General features: G+C 40.2%; 1 protein-coding gene across 1 annotated transcript in view; it reads left to right on the top strand.

The window, feature by feature from the left end:
- adam19a (ADAM metallopeptidase domain 19a) overlaps positions 1 to 25,673 on the top strand; it is a 288,250-nt gene that overhangs the window by 247,823 nt on the left and 14,754 nt on the right. Inside the window, exons 15-19 of the mRNA XM_033609823.2 lie at positions 735 to 843; positions 5,335 to 5,539; positions 12,315 to 12,392; positions 23,271 to 23,379; positions 24,327 to 24,468. Coding sequence (XP_033465714.1) covers positions 735 to 843; positions 5,335 to 5,539; positions 12,315 to 12,392; positions 23,271 to 23,379; positions 24,327 to 24,468 — 643 coding nt within the window. The remainder of the gene's footprint in view (positions 1 to 734; positions 844 to 5,334; positions 5,540 to 12,314; positions 12,393 to 23,270; positions 23,380 to 24,326; positions 24,469 to 25,673) is intronic.

Below are 25,673 nucleotides of genomic sequence, written 5' to 3'. Positions count from 1 at the left end.
GAATTTGCTTTGGCCTTCCTGAGCTGCATCGTAGCTTTGTTTCTAAGACCCATCAACTGATCTGTAGCTAATCCTGATTTTATCAGGGCTGCATCTCTTGTCTTTATGAAATGCCATAGGATGGCATTCAGCTAAGATAAAAACAAAACAACTCCACCTTCCAACAGCTCCAAAGCTGTCTTATTAACATGTTGTGTGTTGCATATTTAACGCATAAAAGAAACTGTGACTTTGTTGTTTTATAAGAGGTCAGCTTTGGAGCTCCACTGTTAAAGTGACCAAACACAGCATCTGAAATATCCTGTTCTCGTTGTAGGGTTGCCACATTTTAGCTCTGTTGAAACTCCACAGTGAGCACAACCCATCTGATTCTACTTGTAGTGAATGAAATTGATATTGATCTTTTCATCTGTCTTTAACAGCAAACAGGCATATTTCCCAAAATGTCTGGCTGTTCATAGAAACTTATTTGCCACAGGTCTTTTAGCATTTCTTATAGCAGCTGAAGGAGGGTTTACACTGTGTGTACGGTGTCCGCTGTGATCTTCAGGATCACATCCGCAATAGATGAGCAGGTGGCTGACACCACCATTATCTGTCTGTGGCCAAGGGCTTTGTGAGTCAGCACACTAACATTTGTCATCTGTGGAGGAGAACATTGCTAATATTGTTAGTTGCAGTAAGTACAAGTAAACAGAGACCAAAGGGGCTGATGGGATATGTTGTTTTTTCAGGAGCCAGACCGGCCCATGATGCCTGCTTCGAAGATGTCAATGCAGCAGGGAATGCTTTTGGGAACTGTGGGAAAGATGGACATGGCAACTACATGAAGTGTGAGAAGAGGTAAGAGATGCTGGTGATAATGAAACATAACGAATTACAAACATATTCTATACAGTGCTTTGAATAGTTATGCTTTTTTAATATAGTAGATTCCAGGATTATATAGTAGATGAATAGATTATTGTAACAGAGATTCTTGACAGCAGAATCGTTTTGGATTTCTGTCATAACTGAATATCTTTAAATTTGAATTTCATGAAGAAAAAAAAAATAAAATTGAACTATAGACAATGGGACACTGACTGTCTCTGCTAAAACATTATACAGATAGTACAATAGTGGATATAAAGCGTCCGCACACCCCTGATAAAATGCCAGGTTTTTGTGATGTAAAAAAAATGAGACCAAGATAAATCATTTTAAAACAACAATTTTAGGGGAAAAACTCTAAAAAATAAAAACTTAAAATAACCTAGTTGCATAAAAGTGCACCCCCTTGAACTAATACATTCAAACTCATGTTAAATAGTAGTCAGGACACACCTGCCATCAATGTGAGTAACTCTCATTTACCCCAAATAAAGTTCAGCTGTTCTAGTTGGATTTTCCTGACATTTACTGAGTTGCATCTTACATTAGAAGCTGTGATCTGCAAAGAGCTAACAAAGCATCAAAGGGTTCTCGTTGCTGAAAGGTTTTGGTCAGGAGAAGGGTACAAATAAATTTCCACAGCATTTGATATACCAAGGAACACGACAGTCATCAACAAGTGAAAAAAATACACAACAGCAGTGACATTACCAAGAACTGGACGTCCCTTCAAAATTGATGAAAAGACAAGACGAAAACGGGTCAGGAAGATTGCCAAGAGGCCAACAGCGACACTGGAGGAGCTGCAGGAATTTCTGGCGAGTACTGGTTGTGTACTACATGTCACAATGATCTCCCATATTCTTCGTATGTCTGGACTATGGGGTAGGGTTGCAAGACGGAAGCCTTTTCTTACAAAGAAAAACATCCAACTACATTTAGCAAAAAAAAACAAAAACAAAAAAAAACCATCAAATTTCCAAAAAGCATGTGGGAAAATTTGTTATGGTCTAATTAAACCAAGGTCGTACTTTTTGGCCATAGCTCCAAAAGGTATGTCAAAACTGTGGATCACCAAAGAACACCATACCCATGGTGAAGCATGGTGGTGGCAGCGTCATGCTTTGGGGTTGTTTTTGTTCAGCTGGAACTGGGGCTTTAGTCAAGGTGCAGGGAACTATGAACAGTTTTAAATGCCAGTCAGTTTTGGCCCAAAGCCTTCAGGTGTCTGCTAAAAAGCTGAAGATGGAGAAGAATTTTAACTTTAAGTGCAACAATGACCCAAAACATACATCCAAATGAACAAAAGAATGGCTTCACCAGAAGAAAATAAAGTTTTGGAGTGGCCCAGCCAGAGCCCAGACCTAAATCTGGGAGTGACCTCAAGAGGGAAGTGCACAGGAGATGTCTTTACAATCTGACAGAGTTGGAGCGCTTTAACCAGGAAGAGTGGGCAAATACTGTGAAGTTAAGATGTGGCATGCTCCTACCCAAAAAGACTGAATGCTGAAATACAATCAAAAGGTGCTTCAACCAAGTATTAGTTTACGGATGTGCACATTTATGCAACCAGTTGATTATATGTTTTTATTTTTTTATGTTTTTCCCCCTGAAAGATTTGTTAGTTCTTCAACTGAATTGAACAGACCATAAGTCACATTGAAAAGGAAAAATGTTTTTTTAGTCTGTTGTTTTTGTTTTGCAGCCCTCAGATTTACTGTCTGGTTCAGTCTTGTCACTTTCATTAACCAGCAGACAGCTGATATCAGTGCTGAGCAGCAGATAGCAGACAGACACAGTTGGCAACCATTTTGCAAAAGTAGCACACAGCATGGAGGTTGCCAACAAGAAGGTTGGACTAAAAAAATGTCAAAAAGTAAAGTAGGGGTTGAAAAATTGGAGGCACACGTTTCCAAATGTAAAAAAAAACGGACATATTTGTTAGGCGTCAGCATCCTTAAGTAGCCAGCAGCAGGAATTCTATTTCTGAAGAGCAGACTGAAGCAGTAAGATGAACGCTAAATTGTTTAATTAAAGTGTTTATCACATTTTGTGTCATATTTTGAGGAAAATAACACTCCAGAAATTGCTATTGTTACTTCTCTTATTATCTGTCATAGAAAATAGAAGAGCACAAATCTTACATCCTTTGTAAGAAAGTAAAATGAATAAAGGATGTTCAGTGAAATGAATGTGTAGTAACCCCCTCCCAACCAAAACTGTAAACCACTACTGGTTGTTCTGCTGGGAAACCTTGGGTTCTGTCATTCATGTGTGCCACCTGACACGCTCCAGCCACCCAAACACTGCTGCAGACCAATTGCCCCCCATCATGGCAATGACATTCCCAGATGGCAGTGGCCCCCCAAGCAGGACAGCGCACCATGCCACACCGCAAAAAATGTCCAGTATTATCCAAAGGAACGTGACAGAGAGGGGAGCACAGCCAAAAGAGAATGCCGTTGCCATACCGGGGTGCAGCGTGTCAGGTGGCATCCACTTGAATGCCAAGAACCAAGGCTTCCTAGAGGAAGCCTGCATTGTAAAGTGATTATCAATGTTAATCACTTCATCTGTCAGTGGTTTTAATGGTGTGGCTGATCGGTGTACACTGTACATATGTAATCAACCCTCACTGACCTGAGCAGCTGTTAGCCCTAACAACCTGCCATATTCTGTCAAACTGCGTTTCCAGCTTGTTCTGCTGCCCCCAGGTGGCCAGAAAACATTACCTGCGGCTTTAATGAAATTATAACAAACGTCCTCACAGTTCACTTCTGCAGTCATGTAGTCATCATGTGAGCATTTGGTTCGTTACAAATCTTTTATCATCCATGCTAACACTCTCACAGAGTCAGGCCCTCTGTACACTGTCAACACAGCCTCTGAGTTTCCATGGCACGGTGCCAGAGCTAATTAATGGAGCCAAATTAGCGACTTAGCTATGGAAATGAGACTGTGGATTAAAGTAGTTGACGGCTTCCTCGTATGATACACCACTGCCCAAATCCATTATGGAGTCCCACAGGAGTCATTAGAGTGTTTTCTGGCCACAGTGAGTCAGAGAGCTGATTAGGAGATATGTAAATGCACTATCTGGCTGTTATTAAGACATGTGAATAATCTGCACACAGCCGCTATCTGCCCATCAGTCTGTAATCCTCTTCATTTGTTTTCCTTGTGATGGAGGATGTGTGTGTGAGAGTACAAGCATTGGTGTAGCATGTATTTATCTGTTACCTGAATCTCTGTATTAATCAGGAAGATGTGGCTGGCTGCTGATGCCAGTTCATATGAATATTTGAAGGAGTTTTATGAACAAATCAGTACTGATTCCAATGAAAAATCTCATTTTTTTATGCAAATTGTGCCCACTGGGTCCAAAAATACAAGTCAGAACATCAGCCACATCTGCAACAAATTTGAAACACCACAGTTTCGAGTTAAAGCATCAAACCAGTCTGGGGAAATTTGTCAGTGAATGATAATTGCAGAGTTTATTATAAAAATAACACAAAAAACCAAAGTAATTAACATAAATTAGTTCATTCTTTTGGAACTGTGAACTAAAAATTTAAATTGTGAACTATGAAAGTGAACCAGTTCATTTTAATCTGTGTAAACTGAACTTTGAGCTAGCTTTTATTATGTGTGAATGTTCACAACAATGGCTGCAACACACACAAAGATGTTGCTAGCTACAGCTAACACCTGTACAGCAGGTATATTGGCTGTGGTGGCCAGGAAGCATTTACAGACTTAGGGTAAGGGTTAGGGTTAGGAAAGGGTTAAAATTCAAGTCATGCCTTCAAGGAACAGGCTGGTAATATTAGATAATTTTCGTACTGGCAACAGATCCCACAAAAGGCCAAAACCAGCAGTGTGTCACTACTCTGTGACTTCACTACCTTGTCTGTGGCTCTCAGCTCCAAGCCCATTGGTTCTTACTGAAGATATTAATCTTTAAAGATGACCTATTATGCTCATTTCAGGTATATAATTGTATTTTGGTTTTCTGCTAAAGCAAAGAATTCACATTTCATGTTAGTAGACCCATTCATCATTGGTTTGGCCCTGCACATGGGATTTGTTGGCAAGAAGAAAAATGTAGAATATCACCAGACGGATGATGAATTATGATTTGTATTGCTCTTTTCAATGACTCACATAAATGTCAACACAAATGTAAAAAAAAAAAAAAAAAAGCAACCATCATGTGCTGGATCAGCCGGTAATCCGCAACACAGATTTCAATGACAGAAGTCAGACTTTGGCTGATAAATATTTTGGTAAAACAGAAGATCGGTCTGTCCCCTCTTCTCTGTAGACACCCAGGCTCAGTGTGACTGTGTGGAGCTGATCTGTAAAGCACCTTCTAAAAATGAACATCGAGCTCTAATGACTTTCCCTTTAAAACTAAAAGCTAAATGTTTGTTTGCATGTGCTTTTATCCCTGTCCAGTGATGCCAAGTGTGGTAAGATCCAGTGCCACAGTGCTGCCAAGAAACCCAAAGGCACCAACGCCGTGTCCATCGACACCACCATCAAGACGGGCGGCATCGAGGTGAAGTGTCGTGGCACCTACGTCTACAGCACCCAGGACGGCCAGGGCGACCTGCCCGACCCTGGCCTTGTCATGACCGGCACCAAGTGTGGAGAGGGCAAGGTTAGTCCACACTGGGCTGGGCTTTAGGGACCATAACAAGTCAGTTAATTAAGGCATTTAATCATTTAATATAATTATTAGAATATGTCATTGCATATTTGACTAGTCCACCAGTTTACATGAACAGTAAATGAGTCGGCTTGGTTACACAGAAAGGACCCAGCATGGAATGAGCATAAGGTTAACAAGGTTTTTGATCAGTATCAACACTTAACTCCACAATGACTGTATCTGACCACCTGCTGAGAACATGAGCACCTGCCTGGTATTTTGAACTGGCCTGCAGTTGAGGAGTGTGCAGGGGGAATGCATCTGGCAGCACAACACATCTGAGTCACAAAGGATTTAACTCAAGCCAAAGAAACAAATGCCAGTGCGGTGTTTCTGCTCTACTCTCTGAGCACTGTAGTACCTCTTCACCACATGTTTCCTTTTGGATCTTTTCTCAAGTTCATGGGCTTAATCCTTTCTACAGGCTACCATAGCTGAGAGGTGAGGAGACAATCAGAAAGAGGTTCATGTTAAAGAGATTGGATAAAATGTGTTTACATGCCCCAGTGCGTGTAAGGTTCTGGCATGTGTAGCTGCATATTGTGCACTGTAGCTTGGGTTCCAGGTTCCAAGATGAACAAATCTATAATTGAATCTTTTGTCTCTTCCAGTTCTGCTTTATTATCAAAGCAAAAAATGCAGGCTTCTCAGATTTTGCTGGTGAAAATGACATCAGCAGCAGCAGCAGCAGCACATTATATCTGATGGAGATAATTAATGCAACAGTAAAGCTTGGGACAAACCTTAAAACTAGATGAAACTTTTTTAATGAAATAATTTTTATTTAAAACATTTATATATAGGGGCGGCACGGTGGTGTGGTGGTTAGCACTGTCGCCTCACAGCAAGAGGGTTCCCGGTTCAGTCCCGGGTGTGGGAGCCCTTCTGTGCGGAGTTTGCATGTTCTCCCCGTGTCAGCGTGGGTTCTCTCCGGGCACTCCGGCTTCCTCCCACAGTCCAAAGACATGCAGATTGGGGACTAGGTTAATTGATAACTCTAAATTGTCCGTAGGTGTGAATGTGAGCGTGAATGGTTGTCTGTCTCTATGTGTCAGCCCTGTGATAGTCTGGCGACCTGTCCAGGGTGTACCCTGCCTCTCGCCCCATGTCAGCTGGGATAGGCTCCAGCCCCCCCTGCGACCCTCAAGAGGATGAAGCGGTTAGAAGATGAATGAATGAATGAACATTTATATATAGTACATCAGCAATATACTGTAATATACAAAACACATTATCCTTCATTTTACTCTATTTCCAGTAGTTGAAATGGACAAATGTGAAACAAACTAAGCAAACTAAAAGCCTGAAAGAGGTTTTTTTTTTTTTCAGGAATTGGTGGAAACCAAAACCAGAGCTAAAAGCAGATTATATATTAGATGCAGTATTCCTCAGTTAGACATAAACACGACTCCAAATGAAAACTAACTACGCTCTGTGTCTGATGGTTGTGTAAACGTGTAAACTGATTGCTAGCATAATTGCTATAACTACACTTTAGGGCCTGTGTTGTGTAAACACTTTGTTCTGCTGTTATCATGTTTAAAAAAATCTATTAATGGGCTGTATCCACATGGTGTTTTTTCTGAACGTCAGCATAAGTCATTATGTGACATTCAGAGCATTAATATAGCAGCATACCACTATTGGCTATGTAAAGATATAGTAATAGAGTCTTTAGCAGAGAATGAAGTCACACTCCCTCTGTGTGTGTTGTAATCTGAGCTTCTCTGTGGTTTGTTGATCCATGGAGATTTACTTTTAATATATAACACAAAACAGTATGAGGACCAATAAAAACTATGAAATATTACTATTGCAGTTTCTCCTGGGATGGGCCACTTATTGAGTTATATTTACTGGACTGTAACCAGGAGTTTTTCAAACTCTTTAAGTTTAGGCAACAAAAGTGTGTATTTCTTACTAGTGTTTTACTTGCTACAATGCTGAGAAACTGAGCAGACAATTCATACCCTTTGAATTTCGCAGAGCCCCTTTAGGTTAACTCACATTAAGTTACTGAGTGTTTCCCACAGAAGTAGAATCTATGTGTGGCGGTAGCTGACAACAGGAGCTCAAGAGTCGCAGCTAATTTCCCGTTTTTCTTGCCTGTGTGACCTTGTGTGCTATCTTGACCAGGACTCCCTGGAAGAAGAGATCCTTTATCTCAGTGGGACCTCCCTGGCTAAATAAAGGATAAATAAATAAAAAATCAGTCTGTGTCCTCTAGATTCAGAGGTTTGTGCAAGTCCATGAACGCAGCGCAGGCGAGTTTTGAGTGACTGATGGATTAAAGGAGCAGCTGTTTATGAGTGAGGTCACTTTACAAAGCTGTTCATGCTTTGTAAAGTGACCTCTGCTCTTGAGCCCCTACATTCCAGCAGGTTGGGTGAAAGGAGCGACGCCACACATGAAATCAAATCTGTACATTCAATCAGATCAGGACTGGCAACCTGGAATAAATGCTTCTTAGTCGCTGAAACCTGCACGTCAGGTCTATTCAGACGAGGCTGAGAACAACTGGCAGGAATGTTTCTTGCTCTTAAGCCACTCCAACACTTGGCAACTCACACCAAAACTATCTAAACTGATAAAAAGCACTACAGGTAAGAGGACCAATTTGTTTTTTGTATTTAGGGTGACTTGTTCCTTAAGGCTCTGAAGTTCATTTGGAAAGCTCTCATACTATAAAGAAAAGCCAACAAAGTGGTTTAACGGGTTTCATTTTGCATTTTTACAGGTGCTGAGGGTTGGAAAAAAGTAAATATGGTGCACAGACTATCCAAAAAGCATTTCAGCTGTTCATTAAAAATGCAGTTAAGTGGGAGAACATTTCCGAACATTTCATGGGTGGGCACAGTATGATATCGTAAAGCTGCATCAATAGATTTTTGTTATTTTTTATTGCAGTCAGATGGCGTCAGTGGAACATGCTGTAAACACAACATTCATATGCTATTGCCTTCTAAAGTCATTGCGTTAGCAAATAGCTGCTTATTTACACTTTGGGCAGACACAGAGCAATATTATCCTCCACTTGTTCGTGTCTACCTGATGAATGTAAGTTCAGTATTTAACTTCTTTAAGCTCTGGTTTGGTCTCCATCTACCCTGAGAAAAGTCTGTCTCTTCAGCCACTAAATGCTCTGCTGTATTTACCAGCTAGTCTCTAACTGTATCTGTCTGCTGTTGAGCAGGTAGTGGACAATGAGTATATGACAACATTTTATGAGAAAGTTTCACTTTGACTGCGCCCGTTGTTCTGCTGCTCCGTCAGTGCCTAGAGTACAGTCTGTGCTCCAAGAATGTGGTGCAATGCATAACTGAGAAATATATATATTCCAGCAAATAAACACCAAAATGTGGCGTCAGATGTTTTAATCGTGGCAGGTCTCCACAAATGAAAATGTGTGGGAAACCCTAGTTACATAAATATGTGGCAAGCTGCACCGAAATGAATTCAACAGAATTTGACTTTGATCATAACATTAGATACCCCTGCCTACAGTAACATGGCATTCTTAATGCAGTTGTTGGCTTAACTGAAATAACTTTTGATAAACTCAAACTTGCTGGCAAGTTCTATGGCCTTCAACTCTTCTCTGTATAGCCTCTTCAACTTGATCTTTTCACTTTCTCTTAGTGAATGAACCTGTGCAGAAAGAACATAATTTATTCAGAGTAAAGTTAGGAGTCAGTTGTCTGTGTTCTCGTTGCTGTTAGTCACTAATATTCTCCTTCGGAATAAATTATCAGGGTTTTATTTCAGCCATCTTCATACAAGACTAAATGTCACAGGGACCCAGCAGGTCTGTTCTGTGCCAGGTGTTTGTTTAAGGCACTTTTTCTGATACTGATTTGGGTTGCAAGTTAGATGCTGAGTAGAATATAAATTTCCAACTAAAGCCACCTACACACACACAAAAATCATACAAAATAAGGGTTGAATTATGCATGTGGAATACATATGTATGAATATGCACACACACAGAGGAGTATCTGCAGTCTCCACCAGTAAATTCTATTTCTCTGTCTGTCTATATTGCTTTCCCTCTGCAGCACATTCCAGCCACTTGAATTCCATTTGGGCTATTGTGCGGGCGCAGTGAAAGGACTGAATAGCGCTGCATGAGTAATATATTATAAATAGGCAGCAGAGAATATTGTCTGCCATCCAGCATGATGAATTTTGAGTCATCATATTGAGCGGGCCTTTTTTCAACAGCAAATGCATACATAGCACAAAGCTACTGCTTCTAATCACACGGTCACACATTCACCTACGCTAAATTGATTCCCGTGCTAACAATCGTAAAGCAACAACAGTAGGCAGAGCTGGAGATACAGTACTAATGCAAATACTAATATTAGTGCTAATTCAACTGAGTGATGGAATACTGAACAAAGAAATGATTAATTATAACCTGCAGTTTTCAAGAGACGCCTCTCACAAGACTTAAAAAGACACTTTTCACTGCTGTTTTTTCAACCCTAACTCAGATTACATGAAAAGGGATAGTTCAGATTTAAGCCTAATATGTATACAGAAGTTTAAGAAAATGGGTATAATTTCCCCTCAGCTTTAAAAATAAATTTTGTCCACACAACCTTTGTTTTTCAGAATATCTGTGTCCACACAACAACACAAAAACAACTCCAAACACTCGCAGGCATTAGCTGTCTTCAGCAGCCTCCCCTTGTCATGAAGGTTATAAAGTGTACAGGCTAATGTCACCTTTTCAAAACAGCTACGGAAAATATCATTACAACTTATGCTCGTTTAATATAAAGACAAAGGAGCATTGATTGATGTTTATGTGTTTCACCATGGTTGTAATGGGTTACAGTTAATGTTGTGGTAAAAGATATTTTGCACCATGAGTTAAGTCGTATACACAGTTAGTGACCTCCTGCTTGTGTGGGTATTGGTGTGTCTAACATGAAGTTGTGCTGAGGCAAAACGAAGAACACTTCCTGGTTCACTTCCTCCCTGCCTTCTTGTAGCAGTTGATAAACCAAAGCTTACTACAAGATACTTTTATGTTTTAATGAAAAACAAAATGTTGTACAATGTGTACGAAATGTTTTTATGCTCATATGTCATAGAATTAAATGCCAAAACAACAACAAAAAAAGTTACGTTAAACTGACATAAAATCCTGTTAGACCTGGGTCATGTGGCACATTTATTTTCTGTGTTTTCTGTTTTCTTTAAGTTTTAAGTGCAAGTTGTTTCCAAAAATATTTTAAGCTGAGTAAGTATTTTGGACTTAACAGTGTAAACTCTGTTTGCATGAAGACAAGGGGCCAAAATGTAGAGGAAAATTTACAAAAATATCTGACAGGGCCTTAGTGTGACTTCTCTGACTTGCAGCATTTTTGTAAATGCTTGTTTTCTATATCAACAGCATGTGTCTTAATGCTGCATATGTTTTGCACGTCAATGTGTCTTTTCTTGTTTTATTTGTTCGCATGTGTTTTCTGACATTCTCTTGGCCACTGTTAGAATGGCCCCAAATCAGTGTCACTGACACATCCCTCACAACACTTTAAACCGCTTATAGAGTGCCCCAGGAATGAGTTAGCATTTATTTTAGCACACCTTGTTTCCTCATTTCAGAGGCAGTGTTTTTTGAATGGGTTTTTGGTTAGATGACTTAAATAAGGTCTGTAGTTCACACTAGCTTAATATCCATGTTTTGTTCAAGGAAATACATCAGTAAATACCCCACTGTGAATTCTGAAGCTTTTATGTCTAAAGAAAGGCGGTTGCTAACAAGTAGCTAAATGAGACTACAGAACGTCATCACACCAAGCACATATTTACAGCCTCGTTTTGGTAGAGATGTTAAATCATGTGACCGTGGTGTAGTATATGTATGCCTAACATTAGCATAAATGTTTATGATACGTGTTTGTTTATGAAACATTTGTTTTTTCTGCAATAATCGAAGATCCACTAGAAAAATCCCATTGGCTTTTTGGCGAGGGAACCAAGGTAACACTAACTTCCACGTTGGCCTACAGAAAAACATTATCCCTGGAGCACTCTATTATGGACCCCCTCTCTCTTTTTTTATCCAGCAGCAAATGGGTACAGTACTGTAGACCAGTGTAAACAACAGCCATTTAGCATAGCACTAACGTAGCTCTATATTTTTTCTAATTTCAACAACGCTGACCAAGACCCAAAGAGGTATGACCGTTGGTAGATTTTTAGTTGATAGGTTTTGTTGTCTGTAAAATGCAGAATTGTGATTTCATGGCTCATGGCACAGATTACTAAACTGTCCGCACTCATTTACACATCAAGTTTTTTTTTTGTCTGCAGTCTGACACCAGAAGGGCTTCACGGCTTCTACCTATTCCCTATAAAAGTTACAATCCTCCTATAAAACCAAACGTCACTCCAGCATTGATGTCATTAAAATGAGTATTAGAGCAGCAGCAGAGACCAAATGTGTTGCATGTGTGTAAAAGCAGCTCAATAAACATCATCAGAAGCTGTAAAATCTCATTTATAAAAGAAGTGATTTTGGAAGTGATTTAAAACAGGATACTGATGCTGCTTGGCCAATCTCCTCAGGCAGGAGCCAGGTTGTTCCAAAGCCCAAGGGCACTAGCAGAAGGCAGATCAAAGTGTGTATATGTGTATGTGAGTGTCTGTGTGTGAGTGCGCACTGTAATCTTTAACACAGTATGTGATCATTCTGCTTGTGTTGCCACAGGTGTGCAGAGACCGCCGATGCCAAAATGCCTCTTTTACCGAGCTGGAGACTTGCATTGCACGCTGTCATGGCAAAGGGGTAGGTGCACACACACACACACACACACACACACACACACACACACACACAGTCTCACAAGCATACAGAGCCATGCAACAGACTCAACTCACTTAGCTGCCAGGCACGGCTCCCTAATCTTATTGTCACACTGTGTCCTTGGGCAAAGGTAGAGCTTTGCAGCGCTGTCACCAAGTCTGTCGTAAAAAAGCAGGAAAATAGATAGCTGGAATACAACAGCAACTGAAGTGATGAACTATTCATTGGAGCAGTACAAGCAAGCCTGGGGCAGATAAGGAGGAATCATACATAGTTTATGAGTCAGTAATCAAGCTCTGGAGTGGAGTGTTTGGGGCTTTAAACACTTGTTACTTTAAGAGAAGATGGGGACGTGGATAGGGCTTATTTATCTGCAACACTGACTCTGACCTCTGAAGTCATTGTTGAACAATGGAGTTTATTGATATGGCCTCGATTCTATGAATCTGCTCAAGGAAACCCAACAAACAGAACCTGAGACACCCAAGAGAATATGAACCAAAAAGACAGGTACAGTACATGGATGAATGAATAAAGAGATGGATGCATACCTAAAATATCAAGAAAGTGTGCAGGGCTATAGAGAAACCCATCCCCTGGAATAGTTTATAGTTTACATATATATATACAGTACAGGCCAAAAGTTTGGACACACCTTCTCATTCAATGCGTTTTCTTTATTTTCATGACTATTTACATTGTAGATTCTCACTGAAGGCATCAAAACTATGAATGAACACATGTGGAGTTATGTACTTAACAAAAAAAGGTGAAATAACTGAAAACATGTTTTATATTCTAGTTTCTTCAAAATAGCCACCCTTTGCTCTGATTACTGCTTTGCACACTCTTGGCATTCTCTCAATGAGCTTCAAGAGGTAGTCACCTGAAATGGTTTCCACTTCACAGGTGTGCCTTATCAGGGTTAATTAGTGGAATTTCTTGCTTTATCAATGGGGTTGGGACCATCAGTTGTGTTGTGCAGAAGTCAGGTTAATACACAGCCGACAGCCCTATTGGACAACTGTTAAAATTCATATTATGGCAAGAACCAATCAGCTAACTAAAGAAAAACCAGTGGCCATCATTACTTTAAGAAATGAAGGTCAGTCAGTCCGGAAGATTGCAAAAACTTTAAATGTGTCCCCAAGTGGAGTCGCAAAAACCATCAAGCGCTACAACGAAACTGGCACACATGAGGACCGACCCAGGAAAGGAAGACCAAGAGTCACCTCTGCTTCTGAGGATAAGTTCATCCGAGTCACCAGCCTCAGAAATCGCAAGTTAACAGCAGCTCAGATCAGAGACCAGATGAATGCCACACAGAGTTCTAGCAGCAGACCCATCTCTAGAACAACTGTTAAGAGGAGACTGCGCCAATCAGACCTTCATGGTCAAATAGCTGCTAGGAAACCACTGCTAAGGAGAGGCAACAAGCAGAAGAGATTTGTTTGGGCCAAGAAACACAAGGAATGGACATTAGACCAGTGGAAATCTGTGCTTTGGTCTGATGATTTGAGATCTTTGGTTCCAACCGCCGTGTCTTTGTGAGACGCAGAAAAGGTGAACGGATGGATTCCACATGCCTGGTTCCCACTGTGAAGCATGGAGGAGGAGGTGTGATGGTGTGGGGGTGTTTTGCTGGTGACACTGTTGGGGATTTATTCAAAATTGAAGGCACACTGAACCAGCATGGCTACCACAGCATCCTGCAGCGACATGCCATCCCATCCGGTTTGCGTTTAGTTGGACGATCATTTATTTTTCAACAGGACAATGACCCCAAACACACCTCCAGGCTGTGTAAGGGCTATTTGACCAAGAAGGAGAGTGATGGAGTGCTGCGGCAGATGACCTGGCCTCCACAGTCACCGGACCTGAACCCAATCGAGATGGTTTGGGGTGAGCTGGACCGCAGAGTGAAGGCAAAGGGGCCAACAAGTGCTAAACACCTCTGGGAACTCCTTCAAGACTGTTGGAAAACCATTTCAGGTGACTACCTGTTGAAGCTCATCGAGAGAATGCCAAGAGTGTGCAAAGCAGTAATCAGAGCAAAGGGTGGCTATTTTGAAGAAACTAGAATATAAAACATGTTTTCAGTTATTTCACCTTTTTTTGTTAAGTACATAACTCCACGTGTTCATTCATAGTTTTGATGCCTTCAGTGAGAATCTACAATGTAAATAGTCATGAAAATAAAGAAAACGCATTGCATGAGAAGGTGTGTCCAAACTTTTGGCCTGTACTGTATATGTGTATATATATATATATATATATATATATATAAGTTTATAGTAGCTTTCTGATGTCCTACTGCCCTCTACTGACCTCTGTCACCAGTAGGAGTCACTAGTGAGGTGATGAGGACATGATCCCTCACTGGCTTCCCACTGTGTTTTTCTGGAGCTTATGACCAGTGAGATGTACCATTATATGATTTAGAACCACAGCTTAGTGCTGTGGTGGCTTCTAAATTGACTCATGATATCTCAAGAAAAGTGCAAATTGTGCACAAATGTTCACTTGAACTCAGCGATGATCTCATTTGATTTTAGTGGTCAAAGGTCAAGGTCACGGTGACCTTGCATCCGTCTCATTCTTGTGAACACAATATCCCAAGAAAAACCTTCAAGGAATTTCCTCAAATTTGGCACAAACTTTTACTTGGACTCAATGATGAACTGTTTCGATTTGGTGGTCAAGGTAACTGTGACCTCACAAAACATGTTTTCGGCCATAACTTAAGAATTGTTATGCTAATTATGACAAAATTTCACACAAATGTCTAATAGGACAAAATGGTGATGTGATGACATTTTATATCCAAAAGGTCAAAGGCCAACGTATTTTCTGGCCTTTTAATAACGTCATATCTCAGGACCAGAAGGAGAGACATTTGGTCAGATACTGAATTGGTGACACTAATCTTCAAACTGTGCTGATTGTATAGATCTTCTGTGCTGCCGGTGAGAAAGATGTGCATGAAGCATCCATGTTTTCACAGACATGGAAGTAACTAACTGCAACTTGACTGGTGTGCAGAGGCATGCAATTGTGAGGTGGTAACTCTAGTCTGCAAATGTGAGATTAAGGAGACGGTTCTCCAAAACATGATCTCGTAGAACGTTTTTATTTACAAGAAGAAATTACTGTTTAATATTTTAAATTACCGTTAATATTTTTGGTTAAGCAGTAACCTCTAGTGACCATGGTAATTGTTCTGAAAGCAAAGGAGGAAGTCAGGCAAAGTAGTATACAGAGCGAAAAAGTCCGCTTATGGTGGGAGGGCAGGAAGTAGGGGTCAAACAGACTTTCATCCAGGAGACCAGTGTTTGTGTCCCATGTGAAACTAAAAGTCAAGGTAGAGATATTTTAACAACAAAATGTAGTATGTCAATGTGTCACATGATGTATGTGACATGAGATACATTATACATGACCTTAGTAATAAACATACTTATTTTAAGCCAAACCTAACCAAGGAGTGTTAGTGAAACTGTGACCATTAATGGTCATCAAAGCTATTCTGTCATTTTCAAGTAGGTGTGCTAATTTAGGAAACGCTTCTGCTGCTGTATTCAGAGATATGAGCATACAAGTTATGTGGTCGTATGAGTTGGAGGAATTGTTGGAAAAAAGTAGATGTCACATGAGTCAGTGTCAGTTGGGTCTAAATACTACGAGTTTTAAAAGTTAAAAAAAAAAAAACCCTGCAGATGTGGATTTAGAAGAAAGTGAGCATAACAGACCTCTGTAGCTCCTCATCTCTGTTGCAGGCTAAAGGCTTCAGGCCACATTATCTGTTACTAGCAACACACCTGACTTTTTGACCAAACTGCTGGCTGTCAGTTGCAGCAGTTGTCTAAGTTATATGCAAATTAACTTAAACAGTGGCACCTCTTTCTAAATGCTAACAACTGAGTAAGCATTGTTTGTATTTACTTATACTTACATTGTGCTCAATGTAAAATATGATGTTCATTTACATTGTTGATAAACACTCCGCCAAATTAAATCATGCAGCGATGCAAATTGTTTTTCTCCAATAGTAATTTGTAGTAAATATAATAAGACTGCTCTCAGGTGTTTCAAACAGAAAATAAAAAGCTGTCCTAAACTGTGTGTAGCTTAATAAATTCTAGGTTATACAGATTCAATTTGATACAGTAAACACACAGTATACAGAGTTACTAGTTTATTTAATACACTTGACAATAGCTGATCTTATTTTGTTCGTAGAAGCTAAAATGAAAAGGGAAGCCAGAGTCTGATTTATTTTGTCATTTTTCAGTATATAGTTTCACTGGGCTCAGGAAAAAACACAGCGGTGTAATGCATTATGGCAGTTGCCATTAATGCTCCAGCAGAATGGCTCTTTGATAGCTGAGGGGTTTCAGACAGAAGCTGCTGACACGCTTCTGTCTGCAGTGTAATATTTGTAAAGCCACAGGAAAATGAAACCTGTGTTTCTCTCCACTTTCAGAATTTAACAACTGACAGTTTCCCTCTCGGTCCCCTGTCTGGTTTTACTCAGCCTCAGTTTCTCCAGTGAACACCTGAGAGCCCGTCTGAGACACAGATGGAAAGAGATGGATTTCAGATTCTTGCAGTATTAAAGATTTGTTACAGAGTTCAGACTTAAACAATTTTATAAGTTTGGTGAGTAGTTTGAATGATGTTCTACCGTGTCCTGATAATTGGAAAATTTAGCCTACAGCATTATAGACCCACTAAAACCACAGAGCTAAAAAAAAATCATTAAGTTAGTTTAGTCTTTGGAGATGCATCAAAAAGGGTTCTTAAAGGGGGTCCCATGCCAGTGCATCGGTAGCGTAGTGGATAGTGCCAGCGCCCCATCTACAGAGGTGATGTCTCATTGCAGTGGTTGCAGTCCGGTTCGAGTCCGACTTGCAAACCTTTGCTGCATGTCATCCACCCACTCTCTCTCCCCCCATTTCACACTGTCCTGTCCATGAATGTCAAAAAACATTTTTGATCCAGAAAGCCCTGTATGTTAATTTTTTATGCGTGTTAGTGGAGTCACTTTAAAGTAAACATTACTGCACTTAAGCGGTTAAAATTACTTACATTATTTAGGTGTTGTTTTTATCTTTTATGGCCAAAAGCAAAAAAGAAAGGTGCTAGCTTCGTCTGTAACTGATTGTAACATGTGCATACAGTATCGTTTCATATCAATCGCAGGCCCGTAAATCGTATCAAATCGAAATCGTATCGTGGCAGACTATATAATATTGGCAAATATATCGTTTTAAAAAGAATTAATATAATATTGTATCTTGATGAAACTGGTGATTTACACTCCTGTTATTTAATAATGTGACCCTCTATGTTGTGCTTCACAGTTGGAGAAGTAATAACCTGTGCAGAATTCTTGCACATTCTTTATGGGAAGTTATTGCATCGCACATTGTAGCCTGTGATTCAGTAGGCGCTGTCATCGTATAGTCTGTATACATCAAACTTGATGTTGTACCCAAGTTTATTAGATCCATGTTGCACAGTGTAGCTGCGCTTAACTTATAGGATTGCTAAAATCTCAAAGTCTTCAGGGGGCTTAAGGTGCGGGTCCTTATCTACGGAGATCACTATGTCATGTTTTTACAGTAGCCCAGAACAGACAAATCAAACACTGGCCGTAGATAGGGACATGCGGGTTTTCACATTTTGCGTCAACGACCGAAGTTAGATGCCCCTTTGCAACAAGAGCTTAAGAAACACAGATTTGTAATGTGAAACTGGTTTATTCAGTGTTTGTATTGGTTTAAATCACCTGGTTCATTTGTTTTGGAGAGGAAGAGACCTATCCGGACAATTTCATTCCTGGTGAACACCTCCTGAACAATATACATTAAAGGAATTCTAACCAGAAGTTTCAGCTGGTTGCAATTTGTAGACTTACCACTAGATGCCACTAAATCCTCTTAAATCTTTCATACTGCTCCATTTAGTTTGCTGTCCTGCTTTGCAGTGTGACCAGGCCTTAAACCCGGAACATTTTCAAAAGTTTTGCCACAGGCCTGTTCCATACTGACTGTCCAACCCTAGTTGGCATGGCCTAGTTTGTGTTTTGAACTGTTGCTTAATTTGACCCTGAGCATTTGAAGCGAACCCAGCCTCAACTGAAATTTCACACCTCAGAAGTCTTTATAGACTCAATTCTCTGTTTATAAGGAGCAAGCTTACCAGGCATTGTTATTTGATTAGGAAATTTGAAATATTATGAGCGAGAAAAGAAACAGCAGACATATCCTCTCCTCCTTTAATCCCCTTCTCCTTCACTGTTGTTTTGTGCCGTTTGTCCCTTTTTTGTTCTCTCCACTCAGTCTAACAGTAGATGGATAATGGAAGTGGCTCTGAGTCAGGATTATTCTAAATAGACAGTTTTGCCTTCCCCCCAGCTTAGGGTCTCCTCCTGTGTTATGATGTGTGTGTTGTTGTTGTTGTTGTTGTTGGGTTTTTTTGGGGGGAATTATCATATGATTCATATTGATCCTCAGGCTTTTGGAGTGCTCTGGATGTCCATGCATATAAACAGGAATAATGAGCAGGGGAAGGGCTGCTGTTCTGAGAGCACTACTGGTTTGCATCTTTTAAAAAACTTATACAAAAGATTTTTTGTTAAAGAAGCTTAAAACATATTAGAAGTCCTGGAGACTTAGAAGGCTAAAGGATATGTTATATACCATTGATGGTGTGTTTAAATCCAGGTCATGGCGTTTCATTTCATACGGCTTTTCCCTTCTTTCTAAAAATGTGCTCACCAAGACTTGAAATCTGAACATTTCACAGAGAAACCCCAGCAGGCCTCCTGAATCTGAAGTAAAAGAGCTATAAGAATCAGCAAACAACTGTGCGCCCTTCATGTCGACCAAGTGCTAATGGGCTAAATAGGCATCTTAATCACTGATAGGATAATTACATCTGGATGTAATTGGAGCATTGCAGTATTTTCTCCTTTATTTAGGGATGGTGAATTACACAAGATGTCTGGAGATATTAATCAAGTTTAAATTCTAATCTCAAGATAAAAGTTTCTTTTCACAAGTTTAAGACAAGTTAATTAAAACTCTAAGAGCTGATTTACTGCTAAATGTGGTGAAGTAAAGGGAGTTTTTTCCACTTCAGGTCACATTTCAACTCTTTAACCAAGGCTACATCCACACTAATAAATTTTCTCTTTAAAAAGCATTACTATTGCTGTGTTTACACCTAGTGTACACACTACTCCAGTGTTTTGGAACCCCTGAAACAGAGATTGTTTAAAACACTGCTGACTCCATTAGTTTAAAATTCAGTTTAGTCTGAGCAAGCAGAAACAGATACTTTTGGTAACAATGATGCAGAAACCTATGTTCACTTCCCAATTAGGTTTTGTCATAGCCGTTTAACCACAAAAATTAGCACATGTATATGGGTTTTTAAATGCAGGGAAACCCAATATACATACGCAATAGACTGCTTTCCATTTGCCAGTAGACTGAAACCAAGTACACAGCTCTGCAGCAGACAAATATGCCTTTCTGTTTTTTTTATTCATTCATGCATTCATTTTGTGTAACCGCTTATCCTGTTGGGGGTTGCGGGGGGGCTGGAGCTTACCCCAGCTGACATTGGGCGAGAAGCGGAGTACACCCTGGACCTACGGTCAGTTTAGAGTAACCAATTAACCTAACCTGCATGTCTTGTGGGAGGAAGCTGGAGTTTAGTGGTTTTGTTTTTTCTGGTGTGTCACGTTCAGTGTCACGAACGGGCCAGAAAACAGGTTAGTAAACAGCAGAAAGCAGCATGGAGTCCAGTGAAAATGTTACGGTGGTTACTGCTTTTTATATATATCTTACCTATTCAGTCTCTCTCTCAAACTTGATGTCGTCTCAATTTGGAATGATGTTTGAGCGCTGCTTGCGTGGAAATGGACGGTGTTAGCGCATCCAACTGGGTGTTCTATGTCCATCACTGCCGATCGGAGCTGATCAGAGCAAATACTTGTTACAACTGCAGAGTCATTTGGCCTGGGGGTGACTGCTAATCGTAACCTTTCCCTTGTTAGTGGCTGATAATGGTTTTCGGTCCAGTGGGAAAGGGGCCTTTGTCATAAAATGCCTAGCCAAAACATCATTACGAAGTCTACATACCTTTTGTGACGGATAATGCACCTTGTACCGCTTTGATATGTTGCTGTATTTGCTTTGTAATGACTTCCAATCTGTTTTCTGCCACCTTAATCGCCTTATACTCGTGTTACTTTCAGTAACAGATCCACCTTGTCGTCGGTCCAAGCAAAGAAATCTCTGGACTTTTCAGCATCTCCGTAGTATTTTCTGTAGCTAAACAACCAACTGCAGAATAGTCAACCTGCTTCCTGTTTACACCGGTGTGTGAGTGGCCACTGTACCTGAATGGTCATACGATATGCATGTTCTGGCGTGTTAGTATGGACAGAGATGAACTCTGAATTGGTGTTAAACACTTGTGTGTACAGAGATAATTTTTGCTTTAAAACGCCATTTTAAAATGAAATCATATTAGTTTGGATGTGGTTAAAGTCTCAAAAGTGACGGATTGTTGTTGCAGTAAAATGCAGACTGTTCTCCTTGTTAGGATCTGGCAGACGAGACAACCGCATAGCTGCATGCACCATCAGTCTCAAGAACAGTTTGCACCACCATGCCTTTAAGCTTCTCAACTAATAAACCCATATATTTCACATCACGTCTGCTAACTTGCTGCCTTCATTATTGACTGTAAGAATACACTATCAACATGACTAAGGACAGCTTGCCCTTCAAACATATGCGTATTGAGATGCCACTGCAGTGATGGTGACTTGATTACTTCTGGTACTTCCCAGGATTTGTCTATATGCAATCTTAATATTTGATTGTATATTGCAATATTGTCAACACTGGCTGAATGCTCCCAGAGATAGTCAAGGGATAACTCCTCTGTTTATAGAGTGGAGCAAATATTTCTACAGTCTCATGGTGTTTAGTATATTGTCATACCACCCCTAACTGGTGCCTGTTAAAAAGGAAGCAGAGGTTTGAAACTGCTGGAGCTGCAACTCTGCACTTGGATGGTATTAGCTGAACATCGCTGTGATTTATCCTTCATTTTAATTAGTCCTTTATTAAGACCAGGGCCCAGTTAACACATGAGGCGCCCCGGGCTGTGGCCCCCTACTAAACCTCTTGTTCCTTTTACTCTCTGTACAATGTGTATGTCCTGTGTGTGTGTGTGTGTATATATTTATATTGGATTATGCACCATTAACACAAATTAAATAGACGCTTTAAAGGCCAACATCAGGGCTGTAGGCTACATACAAGTCTTAAAATGTCATCTTGTTGTGTTATTGGGAGCCAGAATAGAAAGAGTCATGGCTCAAAACTTAAATTTCATTATATACCAGCCGCCACTGCCCGTCAACAAAAAAAGAAGACAACTATGGTTTAATGGGATAAGACAAAAGGACTGGACAGATGCAGTCATCAAAAATGCCATGGTAATGAGTGCTAATAATGAATAATCAATAAATAATGTGTATTATGGTTTATCATGTCCACCTAATCAGAAATTGGGGAGGTATTAAGAGGAATATTGGATTTCTCTGGCTTACTTTTTAGCGCATTAGCTAACGTTAGTTTTGATAGCAAACAAACTGGAGGAAACTGTTCAAGTGTCGTCTTCCTTTGTAAGATTGGCACAGTAATCAACCACAAAGTTTCCTGTGACATCATCCATCCACTGACTGAGAGCATCTGGGTTAGCCAGTCTGGTCCCATTGGTCAGTGGTGAATTATACAACTAACACTCGCGGCCCTGGACAGTGAGCAACCTGACATGGTGTGTTCATGAATTCAGTCTGACGCTCTACACTAAAATGAGAGCCCTGTTGGTCGAAGAAACAGACACATTTTTACACATTCACTCTGCTCGACGCTCTGCTGCTCCGTCTCCCCAGCCAGAGTGCGCTCTGCTACTCCGAGAGTGTGGTGCTCTGGATAACCAAACGGTACATTCCAACAGCGCTTTGAATTTACGAATGATCCAGTTTAAGCCAGAGTGCTCCAACACTCAGAGGGAAAATTTCTGAACGCGCCACTCTTATCCTCCTCCACTGTCTAAAACAAGCCAACAGAACTTGCTAGGTAGCGCTAACTGATGCCTGTGGAGAATCGTTTTGCCTCCAGCTAAGCCCCGCCCACCAAAAAATAGCATACTGTTTACTAACAGCGTAAGGTCTACTAACTGAAATAATGAAGTTGTGAAAAATATCATGCAGATAGACAGATGTACATTTATAAGCAGCAGCCACCTTTTTCAGGAATTTCATTTCAGTTTATATTGTGCTGTTGTGATTGAGAACTGTCACACAATGAAGCTGGTGCCTTTGGGTCCCATGATGGTTTTGGGCCTCAGGGCAGCTGATCATTTTGCGCAGAATAACTTAGGTGAGAACTGAGGACAAAGGAAGTATACACTCCACTTCTTACTTCATCAGACAGACACAAAAAATCAAATCAAACTAAACATAAATAGATACATAATACACACATAATGGAAGCAGATGACACAAATGTGAGATATTGTTACTCATAATGTCAGTGTTCTGCAGTCTGCTCCATTTATAAGGTGAATGTGTGCAAAGGTAGAGGAAGGAAAATCCCATTAAAACACACAGTGCCAATCTGTAGAAAACAAGAAATTAGTGCTTCTAATTTGGGTGGTACACCTCCAGGCACACACGTACAAGATTATACTTAGACTGAACTGCAAATCACATTAATGTGTGTGTGTGTGTGTGTGTGTGTGTGTGTGTGTGTGTGTGTGTGTGCATAGGTGTGTAACAGTAATGGGAACTGCCACTGTAATCGCGGCTGGGCTCCACCCTTCTGTGAGAAGCCAGGACTCGGCGGCAGCGTGGACAGTGGACCTGTACAGTATGACAGTGAGTTCACACACACCCACACCCGCGCAAACTCTCCCTCCATCTGCACACTAATAAGATAAATTAGTAAATGTGTGTCATATTGCAGGTTTCCCCTCCGTATTACTGTTATCAGATTGTTTTCTCAAACATCTCACTGACACACCACATCAGCAGCATCATGTTTAAACCTCATCTGTTGGGGATGTGCAGGCCACTGGAGCCAGCAGCTTTATGCCATCCCCGTCAAAACAGCTTGGCTGTGTTTTCTAAGTGTTGCTTGCTGTTGTGTCTGAGCAAGTCATGATTCTGCACAATTTATTACATGACAAGGAGACAATAGAGATGTGTGAGGAAGTGTCTCCATCTCACTGTGGATGTGAGGCCAAAAAGGAGGAGAGACTTCATCAGTTCTATGCAACAAACTCATTTTTTTTTAAGACAGATGCCTGTGAGAAATGTTTGAGGAGCTTTGTCAAGTCTGATGCCTTAGTTGAAGTCCGAAGTCAATAATTTGGAGTTGGTATTCCTGACTTCTGATACACACGTGCCCCATTGGATCTGTTCAGGAAAACACGGACACCTGCATTAACTGATGTTTGCATTACAAGTCTCTGAGCTTCCCAGGCATGAACACAGGACTAATGATGCCATAGTGATGTCATCAGGGTTATGTCAGCATTGGCTTGAGACTACAGATTTGTAACGGAAAGTCTGAGTAACACACTGTGGATGGGGAGTTTGATTGACGTGGGTTTAATTTGGCAGGGAGGGTCCAAAACAAAGACATGTTCAAGTTGCATCATGGGAATTGTAGGAACATTAATATTAACCATTCATTAATAAATCTGTTTTTGTGTGTTCTAAAAAAAAAAGTTATCTTTTACTTTCCACACTGTCTCAGCAATAATGAAGTTTTCATGGAGTTTTCACAGTGTGATGATGCAATAATAATGATGTGTCTACAGGTCAGGTGGGGCTGGTGGTTGGGCTGCTGTTTGCCTTCCTGTTGGTCCTGCCTGTAGTGCTGCTGCTCTTCTACTGCTACAGGATCAAGACTTCCTATTACCATAAGTGGCTTTCCCAAAGAGAGAAGAACAAGAGCAACAAGTACTGTATCCTGTCCTGTCTGTCTGTCTGTCTGTCTGTCTGATAGTGGTTGGTCTGTCATGATAACTACTTTTGCCACAAGATATACTGTCTCAGAAAAAATGCAAAAACAACATTATTCAGGGTTCCTGCAGAGTCTTGAAAGGCATAAACTTTATTAATCTGAAAATATGGCCTTAATTTATTTTAACTCAGTCTTTTAAATGTCTTCAAAATTCGAAGACATGAAAAGCAGGATTTTATGAATTTTTTTATCTGACATTGCATCATAAAAACAAAGTAATTGGTTACATCTATGTTTTTTTGAAGAATTTAAATGAATGCCTCTCACATTAACAACACAGAGATGAGAAAAAAGGAACCAACAACTTTTTTTTGTTTACGGCCGGGATGCTCGGAGCAGAGGATCGACTAACTGCATATTCAACAAAAATTGGCTATTTAACCAAGATTTTGTGGCATAACTGAAACTGGTACAAGGCAATGAATACAAAGCTCAGTATGTTTTACACAAAACGTTTTTCAAACTCGGCATGATGGGAGTCAAGGCAGTGCAATCCAACATGCAGAGTGAGAAACACAAAATTGGCAAGAATTTCCTAATCCTGTTCTGCCCTCGTCTCCTCAACAAGACCAAAAAAGTCATTGATGTCAGTTCAGGGTTTTTTTTTAAATTTTGTTTTCGTTTGTGTATTGTTTTTTCTTAAATTTTGGTTATTATTAAATTGGGTTTGTTAAAAAACCCTGCTGTTTATTCAAATAGGCATATAAACACAACGGGCAATATCAGCAAAATGATCAGGTCATGCCCATATATCTATCGTACAATGAGTTACTACATAATTATCATGACAAGCCTACTGTTTGTCTGTCTGTCAGCTAAAAACACATTACACACATTACTGGAACTATATCCTGAACAGAGTGGGAATCATGGAAGTACATATATGATTTACGGGGGCACTATTGCATTATTGAAGGTTATTGTACCTGTTGACGTTTCCATAATTAATCATAGTAATAATTACAGTGATAATCTTTCAGTCAGAAGAACTCACAGAGGTTAGGAAAGAAAAATCTTTTGTATAATTCTTGACGCTTGATTCTCTCTGTCTTGGAGCTCGTTTATTTGTTGAAAAACAACAGTGTTATTACTATGCAGTGGAGCCTTTGCATATCACACTGTCTGCATGAGAAGGGAGGGA

This window comes from Epinephelus lanceolatus, chromosome 22, assembly GCF_041903045.1.
Source record: "Epinephelus lanceolatus isolate andai-2023 chromosome 22, ASM4190304v1, whole genome shotgun sequence".
NCBI classification, from domain to species: domain Eukaryota; kingdom Metazoa; phylum Chordata; class Actinopteri; order Perciformes; family Serranidae; genus Epinephelus; species Epinephelus lanceolatus.
This window is presented reverse-complemented; position numbering and strand designations above follow the sequence as displayed.